Source organism: Pezoporus occidentalis, unplaced genomic scaffold, assembly GCF_034315485.1.
Source record: "Pezoporus occidentalis ecotype Australia unplaced genomic scaffold, CSIRO_AGI_Poc_V1 ctg176, whole genome shotgun sequence".
In the NCBI taxonomy this organism is placed as follows: domain Eukaryota; kingdom Metazoa; phylum Chordata; class Aves; order Psittaciformes; family Psittacidae; genus Pezoporus; species Pezoporus occidentalis.
Genome location: NW_026913596.1, coordinates 889,764 through 902,846, shown reverse-complemented (window position 1 = coordinate 902,846; position 13,083 = coordinate 889,764). Strand labels below are relative to the sequence as shown.

General features: G+C 58.1%; 1 protein-coding gene and 1 long non-coding RNA gene across 2 annotated transcripts in view; both read left to right on the top strand.

Annotated features, from left to right (window-relative positions):
- Window positions 1-3,363: 3,363 nt before the first annotated feature.
- On the top strand, window positions 3,364-12,169 carry ARHGEF16 (Rho guanine nucleotide exchange factor 16). Its single transcript, XM_062614574.1, has 15 exons — window positions 3,364-3,512; window positions 4,481-5,033; window positions 5,610-5,661; window positions 6,055-6,224; window positions 6,771-6,827; window positions 7,290-7,450; window positions 7,601-7,753; window positions 8,354-8,483; window positions 8,648-8,722; window positions 9,365-9,457; window positions 9,588-9,742; window positions 10,075-10,284; window positions 10,632-10,705; window positions 11,098-11,199; window positions 11,668-12,169. Exons 2-15 carry the CDS (start codon window positions 4,506-4,508, stop codon window positions 11,805-11,807), a joined length of 2,100 nt encoding a protein of 699 aa, XP_062470558.1. The 5' UTR covers window positions 3,364-3,512; window positions 4,481-4,505; the 3' UTR covers window positions 11,808-12,169.
- Window positions 4,085-13,083, top strand: part of LOC134161579 (uncharacterized) — a 94,513-nt gene continuing 85,514 nt past the window's right edge. Inside the window, exon 1 of the long non-coding RNA XR_009964032.1 lies at window positions 4,085-4,223. This is a non-coding gene — a long non-coding RNA (uncharacterized LOC134161579). The remainder of the gene's footprint in view (window positions 4,224-13,083) is intronic.

Genomic DNA, 13,083 nt, shown 5'->3' with positions numbered 1-13,083 from the left:
TGATGCAGAGAGCTGGGGGTGCAGCAGGACTGCTGCGGGTCCTCCTGTGGGGTGTGCGAACACGTGGGTCGGAGGCACCCGGGCTGCTCTTTGCCAACCGGCTGCTCCGGGCACGTGCCTTTCGCGTGCATCCCGAGCATCCCGTGCTTCATGCACTGCAGCAGGGAGGAGCAGATGCACACAGCAAAGCCAAACCAAACAGGGTCCAAGAGCCAAACGCGGCCGGGTTTGCTCAGCAGCATCCCAGGACAAAGCTCTGAGCATGGGTTCTGTCTTGCTCGGAACAGAGCAGAGGAAGCTTCCGATTCTCCCTAAGCAGCACTTAGACTCACGACAGGCGCTCTCGGGAGCGGCTCCTTTTCACTTCAGACGCAGCCTTTGGAAAAGCACTTGCACAACGACGTGAGCGTGGTTGACTCTGAGCATCGAAGCACTGGATTGAGGCCCCCCCTCCGCCCCGGTCGATCTCTGCTGACTTTACCTGCGGTTCTTACGTGCTGTACTGTGTGTGTGTGTGCGTGGCGGGGCGTGGGAGCTGCCCGGGCTGCGACACCAGGGCAAAACCCTCTGCTGCGAGGCGCTGGTCAGTAGTGTCGTCACCAAGCCATGGAACTCCTCTGTAGTGTTGAGTGATAACTGTGACTAAACCGTTCCTGAATGATTCCGAGGTTATTTTTCTCTTCTTTCTGTCGTTAATTCTTATTACCACTTTTTGGGGGGAAAAATATAAAAAAAAAAAAAAAGGAAAAAAAAAAAAGGGTGAAAAAGAAAAAAAAAGGCAGCTTTGATTTCCAGATGTGCAATTCACTTGTGAACAAAGTAATTCTGACAGTAATTCTCAATGTATTTTACATTCTCTTCAAAGCAAGAGCTGTTTTGCCCTGATGTCATTTCCAGCCTGCAGAAGATGTAATTTAAAACATATATATATTGTGCTTGCAAGAATCATAAATCTGTGCATCCTTTGTCATTCCTTTTCCCATTGTTACAGGACAGATCTGATTTAGGGTTTGGTTGTTTTTTTTTCTCCTTTAGGACTGTATAGTGTTTTTTTAAATCAATTGTAAATGTCTGGTTTTCATATAATGTTTAAAAAACATTGAGAAAGAGGATGGTGCTTGTTCCATATCATTCTTGATTGTATATTGCTTCTGTTATGTTTATAAGTAAACTGTGCATGACTTGTGTTTAGCAGTCATTATTGTGTCTGTTTGTGGAATTTTTATGGAGAGGACAAGAATTCCGTAGATGCACTTATTGTAAATGTGATTAGACTTCGCGTCCGAGGCTGGGAGCCTCCAACTGCCGAGGAAGAAGACGAAAAGTGTTGGCAGTTATTAATTAATATGAAATCGCTTTGTTGGGAGCATAATGAAATAAAAGAGATGAAGTGTAGAAAATAATTAAAAGAGCGATTTTACACATTTCCTTTTGATGCTTGTGATAAAAGATTCAAATGTACTTGTGTAGAGAAATCCCTTTAAAATAATGAATAGAAAAAAGCTGATTTTGAGGTTAATGCTGTAGAATAGGAATGTATACCAAATGTAATCTTTCCAATGCTACAATGAATTTATACATGAGATTGATATGCAATAAACCTGTGTGCTTTTATAAGCAGTGGTCCTGGGAGCTTTATTTTCTTGGTGGGAGGGTAGGAACAGCACAAGGTGCTCCGGGGGGTTTGGGTGCATTACTATGTGCTTTGCTGAAGGGAAGGTGTAAGGATGGAGAAGCAGGAATTGAAGGGGGATGCAATAGGAATGGGAACTTGTGCAGGAGCTTGTTTGGCAGGAATAAGCTGCCTGCTGAAGAGCTGGGTGTCAGAGCTGTCTGCCCAAATCCCTGTTCCCTTCCTCCTCAATGCTCAGGGATGGAGGGAAGCAAGTGCTTGCAGCGCATCCTCCTGCAGCCCCGCATGGGGCTCACTGTGAATCCCACATCCCTGGTGCCAGCATCATCCTGGAGTTCCCTCAGTGTGGGGATGGGTTCCAGGGAGGTGCGGAGGGAGGAAGCAGCCCCGGCAGGTCCACATCTCATCCAGGGCTGCATGGGATGGCTGTGAAGTGTCCAGAGCTGGCAGAACGCCTCTGTATTGACTACAACAGCAGTGCTGAGCCCTCGCAGCCTGTGCAGCACCTTTGTTGTCTGATGGTTTATGTGCTTGGTTTATAAGATGTCAAAAAGGCTTCACCCACTGAAATGGTGGACACTCCCCTTGCTGCCGAGGTACTGAAGGACCAGGCACTGCTACTGATCCTGTGTCCTGCCAAAGGGATGCTCCAAAGGGAGCGAGAACGTTCTGGGGTGGGGGAATGGGTGAGCAATGAGCTCTCTAAAAATGTCAAGACTATTTCCTTCCAGCCTCGGAGCTGAGAGTGAGGGAACAATCCAGTGACAGCGGTCAGATGTTTCAGCGGGGGCCCTGGGAGCAAAAATGACTTGAAAGCAGGGTCTTTGAACTAACAACACGCATTACAAAACTGATGAATGGTCCCTGCTTCAAAAAGTCATTCATCGTGATCAAATGATGGTATCCTGCATACAGCGTAATGGCCCTTCCCTGGAGGTTGCCGTGTAAGGGGCTCAGTCTTAGCCGAATCCTTGAGTAGAAACCCTCCGCCTCTCCGTGACGGCTGCAGCCTTTCTCCTCATTAGCCCCGGAGGGAAAGGCGAAAAATCTCTGGGAGAAGAAAGCTCTGATAATGGAGCGATTGTCAGGCAGGGCCTGGAACAGTCTTTTAACAGAGTATTGCTGACAAGTGGACTTTGTCATCCAGAAAGCACTTGAGATTCACCACGACCCAGCGAGAAAAAGGCTCCCATTTTAGGGCGGGGGGGAATCAGAGCAGGGGCAGAAGAGGAGGTCACCGGGAAGCCCGTTCCCAGTGAAGGCGCTGAGCGCTGGGAGCGGCCGCAGCCTGACCTCGGATCCAATCCCGGAGGCTGCAGCTCCCGGCGCAGCGTGTGGCACCGGAGAGACCCGGGGGCTGCGTGTGACCTCTGCAGCCTCCAGCTGCCAAAGCGAGCCTGAAACGTGCCCTTGGGGAAGGCTCCTGAAGGGGAGACCTTAGAACGGCTCCAGTGCCTAAAGGGGCTCCAGGAACCCTGGAGGGGGGCTTTGGACAAGGATGGAGGGACAGGAAAGGGGAACGGCTTTAACGTGCCCGAGGGGAGATGGAGGTGAGCTCTGAGCCCGCAGCTGCGGGGACGCGCGCATGGAGCCCAGGCGAGCTCCGGTGCCCCCGGCTGCAGGGGCCGGCACTGCCCGGTCCCTCCCTGGGGCGGTCCCGTCCCGCCCCGCCGGGTCCGAGGGGCGCGGGGCCGGGCCGGGCTTTGCGGTGGGACCGGGGCGGGGGGGACGCGGGGCTGCGGAGCGGGCGGGCTCCGGGGCAGGGGCGGTGCAGCCCCAGCGGGACCCGGCCCCAACGCCGCTTCCCCGCCCCGGCCGGGCCCGGGAGGAGGAGGCGGGGCCCGGCGCCGGCAGCGCCTCTTCCGCGGAGGGGAGCGCGGTGAGTGCCGGGCTTGGGTCCGTCCCAGCGCGGGGGCCGGGGCCGGGGCCGGGGCCGGGGCTGGCGGCTCCCGGCACAGCGGGGCCGTGCGCGCTGCGGCTGTGAAGCTCCGGGAAGCGGGGTCCAGCCCCTGCGCGGTGCCGGGCACGGGGGTTGCTGCAGCGCCGCTGGGACCGGGTGCGCCCGTGTCTCGTTACCGGGTGCTTCAGGTGGGACTCGCCCTCGGGAGGGGGTGAAGGGAGCCACGAGGCTTTCCCGGGATGGTTTGCGGAGCTCTGGCCGTGAGGGCTGTGTCCCGCAGCCAGGGGCAGGCGGAGGAGCAGCACCTTGATCAAATGAGCTTTTGTGGCTGGGTCTGTCCTGTCCTTCTGCCGCTCGCTGATGCAGGGAAATGTGTTCGAGTCTTGGTTTCTGCTTCCTGGTCTGTGGCGTTTGAGGAGGACCTGCTCGGAGGTGGAGGTGGAACAGAATGTGTCAGCCGAGAGGAATGAAACCCTAGTTTTACCTCAGACTAGGCAGTGGGGTAGGCAGTGGGGTGAGAGGCTCTGTTTGCTCTGTAGGTGCGCGGGGTGTGGGTGGTGCAGGAGGAGCCGAGTGAAGTTTCACCCCATGAGGAGCTGCAGGGACTGGGACCGGTGGTTTTGGTTGTGTGGAGCCGCTCCCCGGAGCGGTCTGGGACAGGAGCAAGCTTTGGGGAGCACAAGGCTTGTAGTGAGGCGCCCGTGGGGCTTTCACAGCACCTCGAACAGGAAGGGAAAGGCCTGGGCGCATCCTGCACCGCTCTGCATGGCAGGGAGCTGCAGGAGAGGCGCAGGGGTGGTGAGAGCATCGCTGAGTGTGTGTGAATGGGCTCCGTCTGCGTACAGCATCCCGGGAAAGAGGAGCCTATCGCGAGGTTCCCTGTGGGAGCTACACATAAATGCCCTCTGCAGTACTAGAAAGTGCTCATCTGTCTCTCTGTCTTACAGTGTTCGGGTTCCCTGTGCCACCACCATGTCTCGGAGCCCTCCCGGCAGCTCTGTGGACGACAAGGCCTTCCTCCTGGAGTACCGGTGCCACCCCGTGCGCCCGGAGCCCCCCAGCCCCAGCGGGAGGCCCAGCTCCACCACGGTGCCCGATGCCACCTCCCTGCTGGTGATGGGCTCCCCCCCCGCGGCCGAGCCGCGCCGCATCGTCCTCAGCACGGACAGCCCGGCCGCGCTGAAGGTGGGGACCCAGCAGCTCATCCCCAAGAGCTTGGCCGTGTCCACCAGGACCAAGCACAACCCGGCCCGGCTCCAGAGCTCTGCGGCGAGCAGGGAGCCGCTGAGCCCTGACCCGAAGGGGGCTTCGGTCCCCAGCCTCTCCCTGGAGGCAGAGGAGGAGGAGGAGGACGGTGGGGGGGCCCTCAAGCGCAACCTGAGGAACATGTCCTACCGCGCGGCCATGAAGGAGCCGGGGCCACCAAACGCCGTCTCCTCACTGAAGCCTGTGTCCGAGGAGGGCAGTGCCCTGCCTGCCCACAGCCCCGGCAGGAGCAAGGTGGGTTCTGCACCCAACCGTGGGGATTGATCTTGTGCTGGTGCTGAGCGGCTGCTGGGTCTGCAGGGCCCCTTTCCTGCAGCTCCTGTTGGTTCCAGAGCTGTGAGCCCGGCGTGGAGCTGGCCGGGCTCCTGCGGCTGGTGACGACTCCTGCCCTGGGAAGCCTGCCTGTCACCAACCGATGCTGCAGGTCCCCGGGAAGAGCTGACATGGGAAGGAGCCGGCTGCTCCGCGCTTCTGCAGGGTGTCTGCAGGGAGGGGTTGGTCGGGTGTGCGGCTGGTTGTGCTCAGACATGGGTGAAGCAGGCCTGGGGACAGGGAGACTCCGGTACAGGCAAAGTCCAGGTGTGAGACACAGACGTGAAGGGCAGCGGTGCCACTACTGAAGGGTTTTGATGGTGACCCCGATAACACGGGGTGAAAGCTGAGTCACTTGGGGAAGGCAAATAGGAGCTCGGACAAAACGAGAGCGAAAGAGCAGGGCGGTGTTTGCTGAGCGGCCGCGCCGGTGACTTTCCCAAAGGAGCTCGGTGCTTCCCAGGGCTGCAGCGTCTGCTCCTCTTCTTCCTCCTGCAGAGAACCTTCGGGCGGAAACGGGTGCAGAAGCGTGGTGGCTCCTTCAAGGACCGTGAGTGCTGCGTCCCTCCCGTCTTCCCCAGAGCATCCAGCATCCCCTCTGCCTCGCAGCCCCGCTTGGAATCACTGCAGGTCCCTTTGCCACCTGCGCTGCTGCATGTCCCTGGCCTGGGGCTCTTGCTTTGCCTCCATTTCCCCACCAGCAGGAGACCACTGCGGCCCTGCTTCCTGCTCCTGGAGGGTGATGACGTTCCAGTTGCTGGAGCGCTCCCAGCTCGGCAGACGCGGGGCAGCCTGCGGGCAGTGGGAGCTGCTGGTTCACTGGTGCTGTGCAAAGTCCAGCCTGGGCGTGCTGGCGCCAGCCCTGGCTCACAGCGCTCAGTGGATGGAATGGAGGCCGTGGGCTGGGAGAGGCTTCGCTGACCTCGTGCCTCTTCTTGTGCAGAGCCCCGGCTGTACCAGGAAATCCGGGAGAGGGGCCTGAACTCCGTCAGCCATGAGTCAGACGAGGACTTGCTGGAGGAATCCATCCCAGAGGAGCCGTCCCCTGCGGGTGCTGCTATCGTGGTGCAGAGCTATCGCCCAGCACAAGTGACCTGGAGCCAGCTCCCGGAGGTAGGGCCCCTGCTCGTGATGTGTGTATTTAAACGCTCTCCAACAAGCTGGGAGTGGATGGTTCTGCAGCATCAGTCTTTGCAATGGGATGGCCTGGGGCTGTCCAGCCCTGGCTGGGACACGCAGGGTCCTGTCCAGGCTTGCTGGGGTGCTGGTGGAGCTGCTGTGGTTGTGCTTGTGTGAGGGGGAAGGCAGGTTGTCCTGCGGGTACCGGGGAAACAGGGTGCCCAGAGAAGCTGTGGCTGCCCCATCCCTGGCAGTGCTCAAGGCCAGGTTGGACACAGGGGCTTGGAACAAGCTGCTCTATGGAAGGGGTCCCTGCCCGTGGCAGGGGTTGGAGCTGGAGGAGCTTTAAGGTCCTTTCAACCAAACCCCTCCGTGCTTATGCCGCAGAGCAGCACCAGCTGTAACCGGTGGGCGATGCTGCGGGTTGTGAGGAGGTGGGCAGAGCCTCAGACCGCACTAGAGGGCGTGCAAGGACCACGGCTCGGTGGTGAAGGGTCTGCCCGTCCCGGCCTCGCTGCTCATCCCGGCCTTCCCCCGCAGGTGCTGGAAGCGGGCATCCTGCAGTGGATATCCCCCGAGGAGCGCAAGCGGCAGGAGGTGAGAGGACCCTCGGCAGTGCCCGCAGCGCAGTGTAAACACCGGTGGGGTGCGTGTGGCTGAGTCCGGGCCCTCTCGTGCAGGGTTCAGCTCCAAGCAGGGCTGGGCTCAGCTCCTGCATGCAGGATCCCTGGTGCTGGTACCTCTGGAACTGGGCAGCACTGAAGCACTCGCCTGCTCGTGGTGGTGGGGATGAGGCAGCTCTGTTGGGTGCTGATGGGAAATAGCCACTGGAAGGGAAAACATCTTAGTGCTGTAGGTTATAACTGACTGAGGGTCCCAAACCACACTGAAGTTATTGGTGTAGGCCAGGCAATGCAGGAGATGATACAGGGAATGCTGTACTGTTGGAGCAAAGTGTTTCCAGCGGCTTCATGCAAACTGGATGTAAACATGATGTAGTAAGTTCTAATTCACTGCCTTGGTTGTGCTGTTGCATCTTCACTGCCCCGCTTTCTTTAGGCAATGTTTGAGATCATCACTTCTGAGTACTCCTACATGCACAGCCTGAGCGTCCTAGTGTGCCACTTCATGAGGTCGGAGGAGTTGAAGGAGACCATGACCCAGACAGAGCACCACCACCTCTTCTCCAACATCAGCGACATCCTGACGGTCAGCACGAGGCAAGTGGAGCTGGGCTGCAGAGAAGGGATCCAGAGCCTTGTCCCATCTGGGAAAACGGGGAAGTGGCAGTGGGAACATTGTGGAGCACACATTAGTTTGTCAAGCCCTAACCTGTCATGTGGTGCAGTTGGTTGCAATTCCCTTCTTAGGTTCTTTGAAGACTTGGAGAAGCGGTACCAGGAGCACCTCCTCATTCCTGACATCAGTGACATCGTGGAAGAGCACGCCTTGAACCACTTCAGTCCCTACGTCAGCTACTGCTCCAACGAGGTCTACCAGCAGAGGACACTTCAGAGGCTGCTGTGAGTACTGCTGTGTGCTCGGGCTTGCAAAGGAGTTGCTTCTGCAGGGTCTCTGGGCTGCAGGGCTGCTGCAGGGCTGCTACAGGGCTGCAGATGGTACCAGGAACTGCATGTGGCTCCCTCAGCCGTGTTTTCTTCCTTTTCCCTAAGGAAGGCTGCTTCCTTTCTGAGCAGAGTTCAAGTTCTCGACCTCTGTGTGCCTGTGTCAGGTGATTGGGATGTGATCTGTGTTGTGCTGTAAGAAGGGTGAAGGATGGGGATAAATGGGGACACTATAGGTGTCTATAAGTGTACCTGTGTGGTACATTAGAACATGCATAGAGGCTCCTCATCCTCAGATCCTACTGGTGGTACAGGTCTATTTTGTGTCTGCTGTTGATACATCTATGGCTTTACTTGCCTTTTGGTGGATGCAGCATCTCTAGGTGCTTGCCCAGCATCCACTCATGGGTCAGTCTGTTCTTCACTCAGAGCTCATGCAGCTGCTGCTGAGCAGCAGGGCAGTGCCTCCACTGTGCTGCACTGCTCCTGCATGGAAAGCTACTGGAAAACCTTGACACTGAAGAGCAGAGCTAATGGAGCTTTCTTGTCCTGTTCCAGAGCCACAAACCCCTTATTTAAAGAGACCTTGAAACAAATTGAAAGGAAACCAGAATGTGGAGGCCTGCCAATGATCTCATTTCTCATTCTCCCTATGCAGAGGGTAACCCGGCTTCCTCTGCTGTTAGATGTAAGTCACACAGTGGCATTGCCTGGCACCTCTGAAGAGGCGGCTGTGTTGCACCCTTCTTCAGCTTGCTGAGCACTGGGAGCAGCTCAAGCATCCCAGGGAAGCAGCCGATGTGCAGGTCCTGTCTTGCACTGTCACTAAAACATCTTACCTTGACGTTCTAGACTGTCTGTCAGAAAACGAAGGCGTGCACTGCAGCCTATGGAGCTGCCACCAGAGCCCTGAAAGCCATCAGCAAGGTGAGGCCTGGCTGCCACCTCTCCACCTTTTCTCCTCCCTGCGACCCGTTCCATCACCGGGCATGAGCCTGCCGTACTGGACTCAGTGTTCCTCCCTGCATCGGTTCACTTGAGATGTCTCTTCTCCGATAGCTGCTGGGTGTTCACATCTCCCTTGCTCACCTTTTTTACCTGATCTTGGTTTTTTCCTTCTTCTTCTCATCCTTTCCTCTTTGGTCCCTCCTTTGTCCTTGCTGGACCGTCGTGATCAGGATGGCAGAGGAGCCAGGGCACTCGGTAGCCACCCTGGGGGTGGGTGAACAGTGGTGATGCTGCACTTGCCTGTGGAAGGCTTCTGTCCTGCCTTCCATCTGTCTGATTGTTCATCCTCCTCTCTTAACCCCCTCTCTTCGATGATCAGTTCCTCCTCTTCGTACTGCTGCCTGGTGAAGCTCACTTTTGGTGTGGTTTTGCTTTGGTTCTTCTCCAGGCTGAGCGAATGTGTCACCTCTCTCCTGGAGATCTCATGGCAGGAGAACCTCCAGCTGCCTTTCCCCAAACCTGGCTTGAGCCCTGTGTTTGGGCTTGGCTGTTTCTCCTGCCTGCGGCAGGGCAGCAGTGCTGGTGTGCAGGGTGACCCTTGTGGTGCTGTTCTGTTTCCAGCTGGTTAAGAACTGCAATGAAGGCGCTCGTGCTATGGAGAGGACGGAGCAGATGTACACCCTGCAGAAACAGCTGGAATTCGGGAAGAGGAAGGTAAGGGGAAATCCGGGCTGTGCTGGTAGAGGGGCCCGTCCCAGGCGTGTGGGACCTGTGCTGGGAACCCTGCCAGGAAGGCTTGCCCGTGTGCCAGGCAGCAGTCAGACTTGCCCTGGATCCCTTTCAGCCGTTCCCGCTGATTTCCGCGTCCCGCTGGCTGCTGAAGCGGGGGGAGCTGTACCTGCTGCTCCCCGAGGAGGCCGGCATCTTCCGCCGGGGCGCCGGCAAGCTCTGCTACCTCTTCTCCTTCAACGACGTCCTCATCATAACCAAGAAGAAGAGGTGGGTGTCCGGGGTGGTTCCTTTCCCTGGAAAGGGATTAAAATCTCCATTTCCCCAGCAGCACGCAGGGAAATCTCAAGGGTATCTTGGGCTTTCAATTGAGATCGGGAAGGGAAGCAGCCAGCTCTGCTGCTCTTGGCCTTGCTTATGTTTGTGGGTGGCTCGCAAGCCTGCAGAGCCGTGTCCCCCCTCGAGCATCAGGTCATGTCCTGGCTGTGGCAGTCACCTCAGTGATGCCGATCTTCACCCACGGGGCTCTGAGCAGGGGAGGGAGCTCGGTCCCCACCGGCAGCATCCACATGGCTGAGGTTCCGCTCCCATCCTTGCCGCAGCGAGGAGAGCTACTCTGTCCTGAACTACGCCACGCTGGACCAGGTCACGGTGGAGAAGATGGAGAGCACGGATCCACCTTCCCCTCCTCCCGGCAAGCCCGGGAGCGGCGGCACAGCCCGCGGCACGGCCGGGGGGTTCCTGCTCCGGGTGCTGATGGAGAAGGACAGCGAGGGCCGGCGGGAGGAGGTCGTGCTGTCGGCAGAGACGCTGTGAGTGGGATGCCACAGGGCGCTCCTTGGTGCTTGTGGGACAAACTGGTTCCTTGGAAATCCCCCTGAAGTTCTGCACCTTTTCCTGCTCGCATGAAAGGGGGACGTGTGCGGGTTTCTTCCTGGTTCTGCTTCTGTCTCTCTGATTTCCCTTCTAATTCCCATATAATGCTTCCTGTGTCCAAATCAAGCAGTGTGTGCTGCTTCCAAAATACCTGAACACTGAAGCTCTGATCAAATGATTGTCCGGTCGGACTGCCCTTGAAAGCCTCTATCCTGCTGGGAATTTCCAGCAGCACGGATGCTGTCTCTAAGGCTCTCTTTGATACGGATTTCCCCTCTGCCAGGAGTGACCGTGCCCGGTGGATCGCTGCGCTGATGCACAGGGAAAAGGAGAAGCCGGACACAACTCCTAAAGGAGGTACTGGTTGTGCCAGGGCCTGGGCATTTGCAGGCACAGGGTTTCTCCCCTGCTCTTACCTGCTCCTGCTGGAGAAGGAGCCGAGGATGTGTGTTGATGGAAAGGAGAACTTGGATACCAAGCCTTGCTCCTTAGGAATTGCCTCCCATGAAGTTATCAGTCACGATAAACCTTAAATACATTCCCTCTGAGGCACAATGAATTCCAGGGATGCCTCAGGCTGTTGGGATTTGCTTCCCCTCCCTATGTTCTTGGAGGGGCAGGGACAAGGAGGGAATGGAGCTGTGGAGCCTGAGGGGGTGGGCACCCAAGCTGGGCTGCAGCAGGGGTGCGGGGCTGTGGGTCCTGGCCTCATCCTCTCCCTGGGTCCCTGCTGCCCCTGTGCTCTGCAGATCTGAGCCAAGTGGAGATAACGCAGCCCTACCTGGCTAAGCAGGCGGACGAGATCTCCCTGCAGCAGGCGGACGTCGTCCTGGTGCTGGGGGGAGAGGATGGTGAGTGCCAGCGGGCAAGGGCGCTGCGGCTGGGGAGGGTTTGCCTTAGGTGGAGCTATGGGAGGGGGAACAGCTCCAGTGATCCCAGTGGAGCGGGGTTATAGCAGTTGCCAGAAGCTTCCAGGAGGCTGTGGCTGTTGGTGGGGTCCGTGTTGCTGCCTGCTGCCTTGTCCCAGTGGATGATGGTGGGTCCCTGGCGGCTGATGAGGGTGGCACTGCTACAGGTGGCTACTGCGTCAGCAGTGCCTCCTGTGCGCGGGCTGTGTCTGGCAGCCAGCAGCAGAGACCTCAGAAGTGAGAAGCCAGCCCCAGAGCAGCAGTAAATCAAAACTGCTCCAGTGCAAAGCCTTCCCTGGGTGCCCCCAGCCGGCACCTCCATGGGCCGGGCCGGGGGGGTGATGCAGCCCTCCCAACACCCCCAGCAGCCACAGCCGTTCCTCGCTGTGTGACCGGCTCTGTTCTCCCCAGGCTGGTGCTGGGGGGAGCGGCTCCGGGATGGGGAGCGGGGCTGGTTCCCGCAGGCCTGCGCTCGGCGGATCACCAGCCGCGCCGCCGTGGAGTGCAACGTGCGCCGCATGCAGCGGCTGCGCCTCGAGACCGACGTGTAGCTGCCAGCCCAGCGAAGGTGCCTCCGTGGGACGCGGTGCAGGGGCCTTCAAACCCTGCGGACCGAGCCCAGAGCGAGCAGGGAGCGGGGGAGCCTTTGTCCTTGGGCTCATCTGTCTTGAGCAGCCACCGGCAGCAATTCTGGTTGCTCAGGACCGGGCTGGGTAGCGGCTGTGACAGCAGCTGATGAATGTGAGACCTGGCAGGCGGGCGCTGCTGCCCAGCGCTGATATTAATGACCTGGAACAGGCTCCAGGAGGCAGCCCAGGGCTTGGCTCCAGTTGAAAAGGCTGCGGCTGTGCTCGGGGCGCTGTGAAGGAGCTCGTGCTGCCGTCTCCATCCCTGCTGATGCCTGGGCCGGTGCCCGCTGTGCACCTGGCATGGGAGGAGCTGGGGCCGAGGGAGCACACCTGAACCCAGGAGCTTCAGGACCTTAAATCCGTACCCTCAGCTAGTCCTTGATGTTTTTTTCTCATGATTCCCCATTTTCTTCCTTCCCCCCCATTTCCTTCCCAGTTATTCTTGGCTCTGACCCTGCAGGCTGAGCAGTGCCACCACCTTTCAGCCACTCACTGACCCAGCCGGCAGCAGAGGCTGGTGCAGTCAAGAGTTGTTCTCAGGGAGCCAGCTCTGGCCAGAAATAGGATGCTCTGGGCACTGAGAAGCAATTGGCAAGCCCTGCTGTATGAGTGAGCCTGGAGCACAAAGGGGAGCGATGCCATAGATCACAGCTGAACCTAGGGACTCAGTCCTGCAGGAGCAGGACGTGGTCACAGAGGGTTGAACCTCAGCCTTGCCAAGGCAGAGCAGTCCCCTCTGCTCCCCTTCTCCCCCCAGAATTAGCACTGATAACGTGGTTAACAAAGCGGGCTGAGGCGGGGGGGTCTCTTGTCCCAGCTGAGCTGTTTGGATCTGGGTTTTCCATGGATGTTTAACACTGTAGGGCCTTTGGGGTGGGAAACAGTGGCTGCATTTTTGGGGTAAGGCAGCTCTGGGCACTGCCTGGGTTTGGATTCAGAGGGGCAGCGTTGCTGTAACAGGTCTATTTTCATTAAACTGTTAAAGGATCCCAATGCAATGCATGTTTTCCTTGTCCAAAAGGGACCTGTGTGCAATGGGGGCAGCATCCATGGGTGCCTGTGTTTGACCTGTTAGAGGTGATGGAGATGCCAGCTCCGTGTCACATCAACACCAAGGAGCCAGGTTTCCTCACTGTCAGCTCTAACAGGAAAGCATCCTTCTGGAGGCAGCATCCTTCCAGCCTCTGCTTGTTCTCCA

Excerpts from the sequence above, each read along its gene's own strand:
- ARHGEF16 (XM_062614574.1), top strand. The coding sequence starts at position 4,506 with ATGTCTCGGAGCCCTCCCGGCAGCTCTGTGGACGACAAGGCCTTCCTC. Across the intron at positions 6,225-6,770 it reads CCTGGAGCCAGCTCCCGGAG|GTGCTGGAAGCGGGCATCCT; the intron begins GTAGGGCCCCTG and ends CTTCCCCCGCAG. Across the intron at positions 8,484-8,647 it reads GGCTTCCTCTGCTGTTAGAT|ACTGTCTGTCAGAAAACGAA; the intron begins GTAAGTCACACA and ends TTGACGTTCTAG.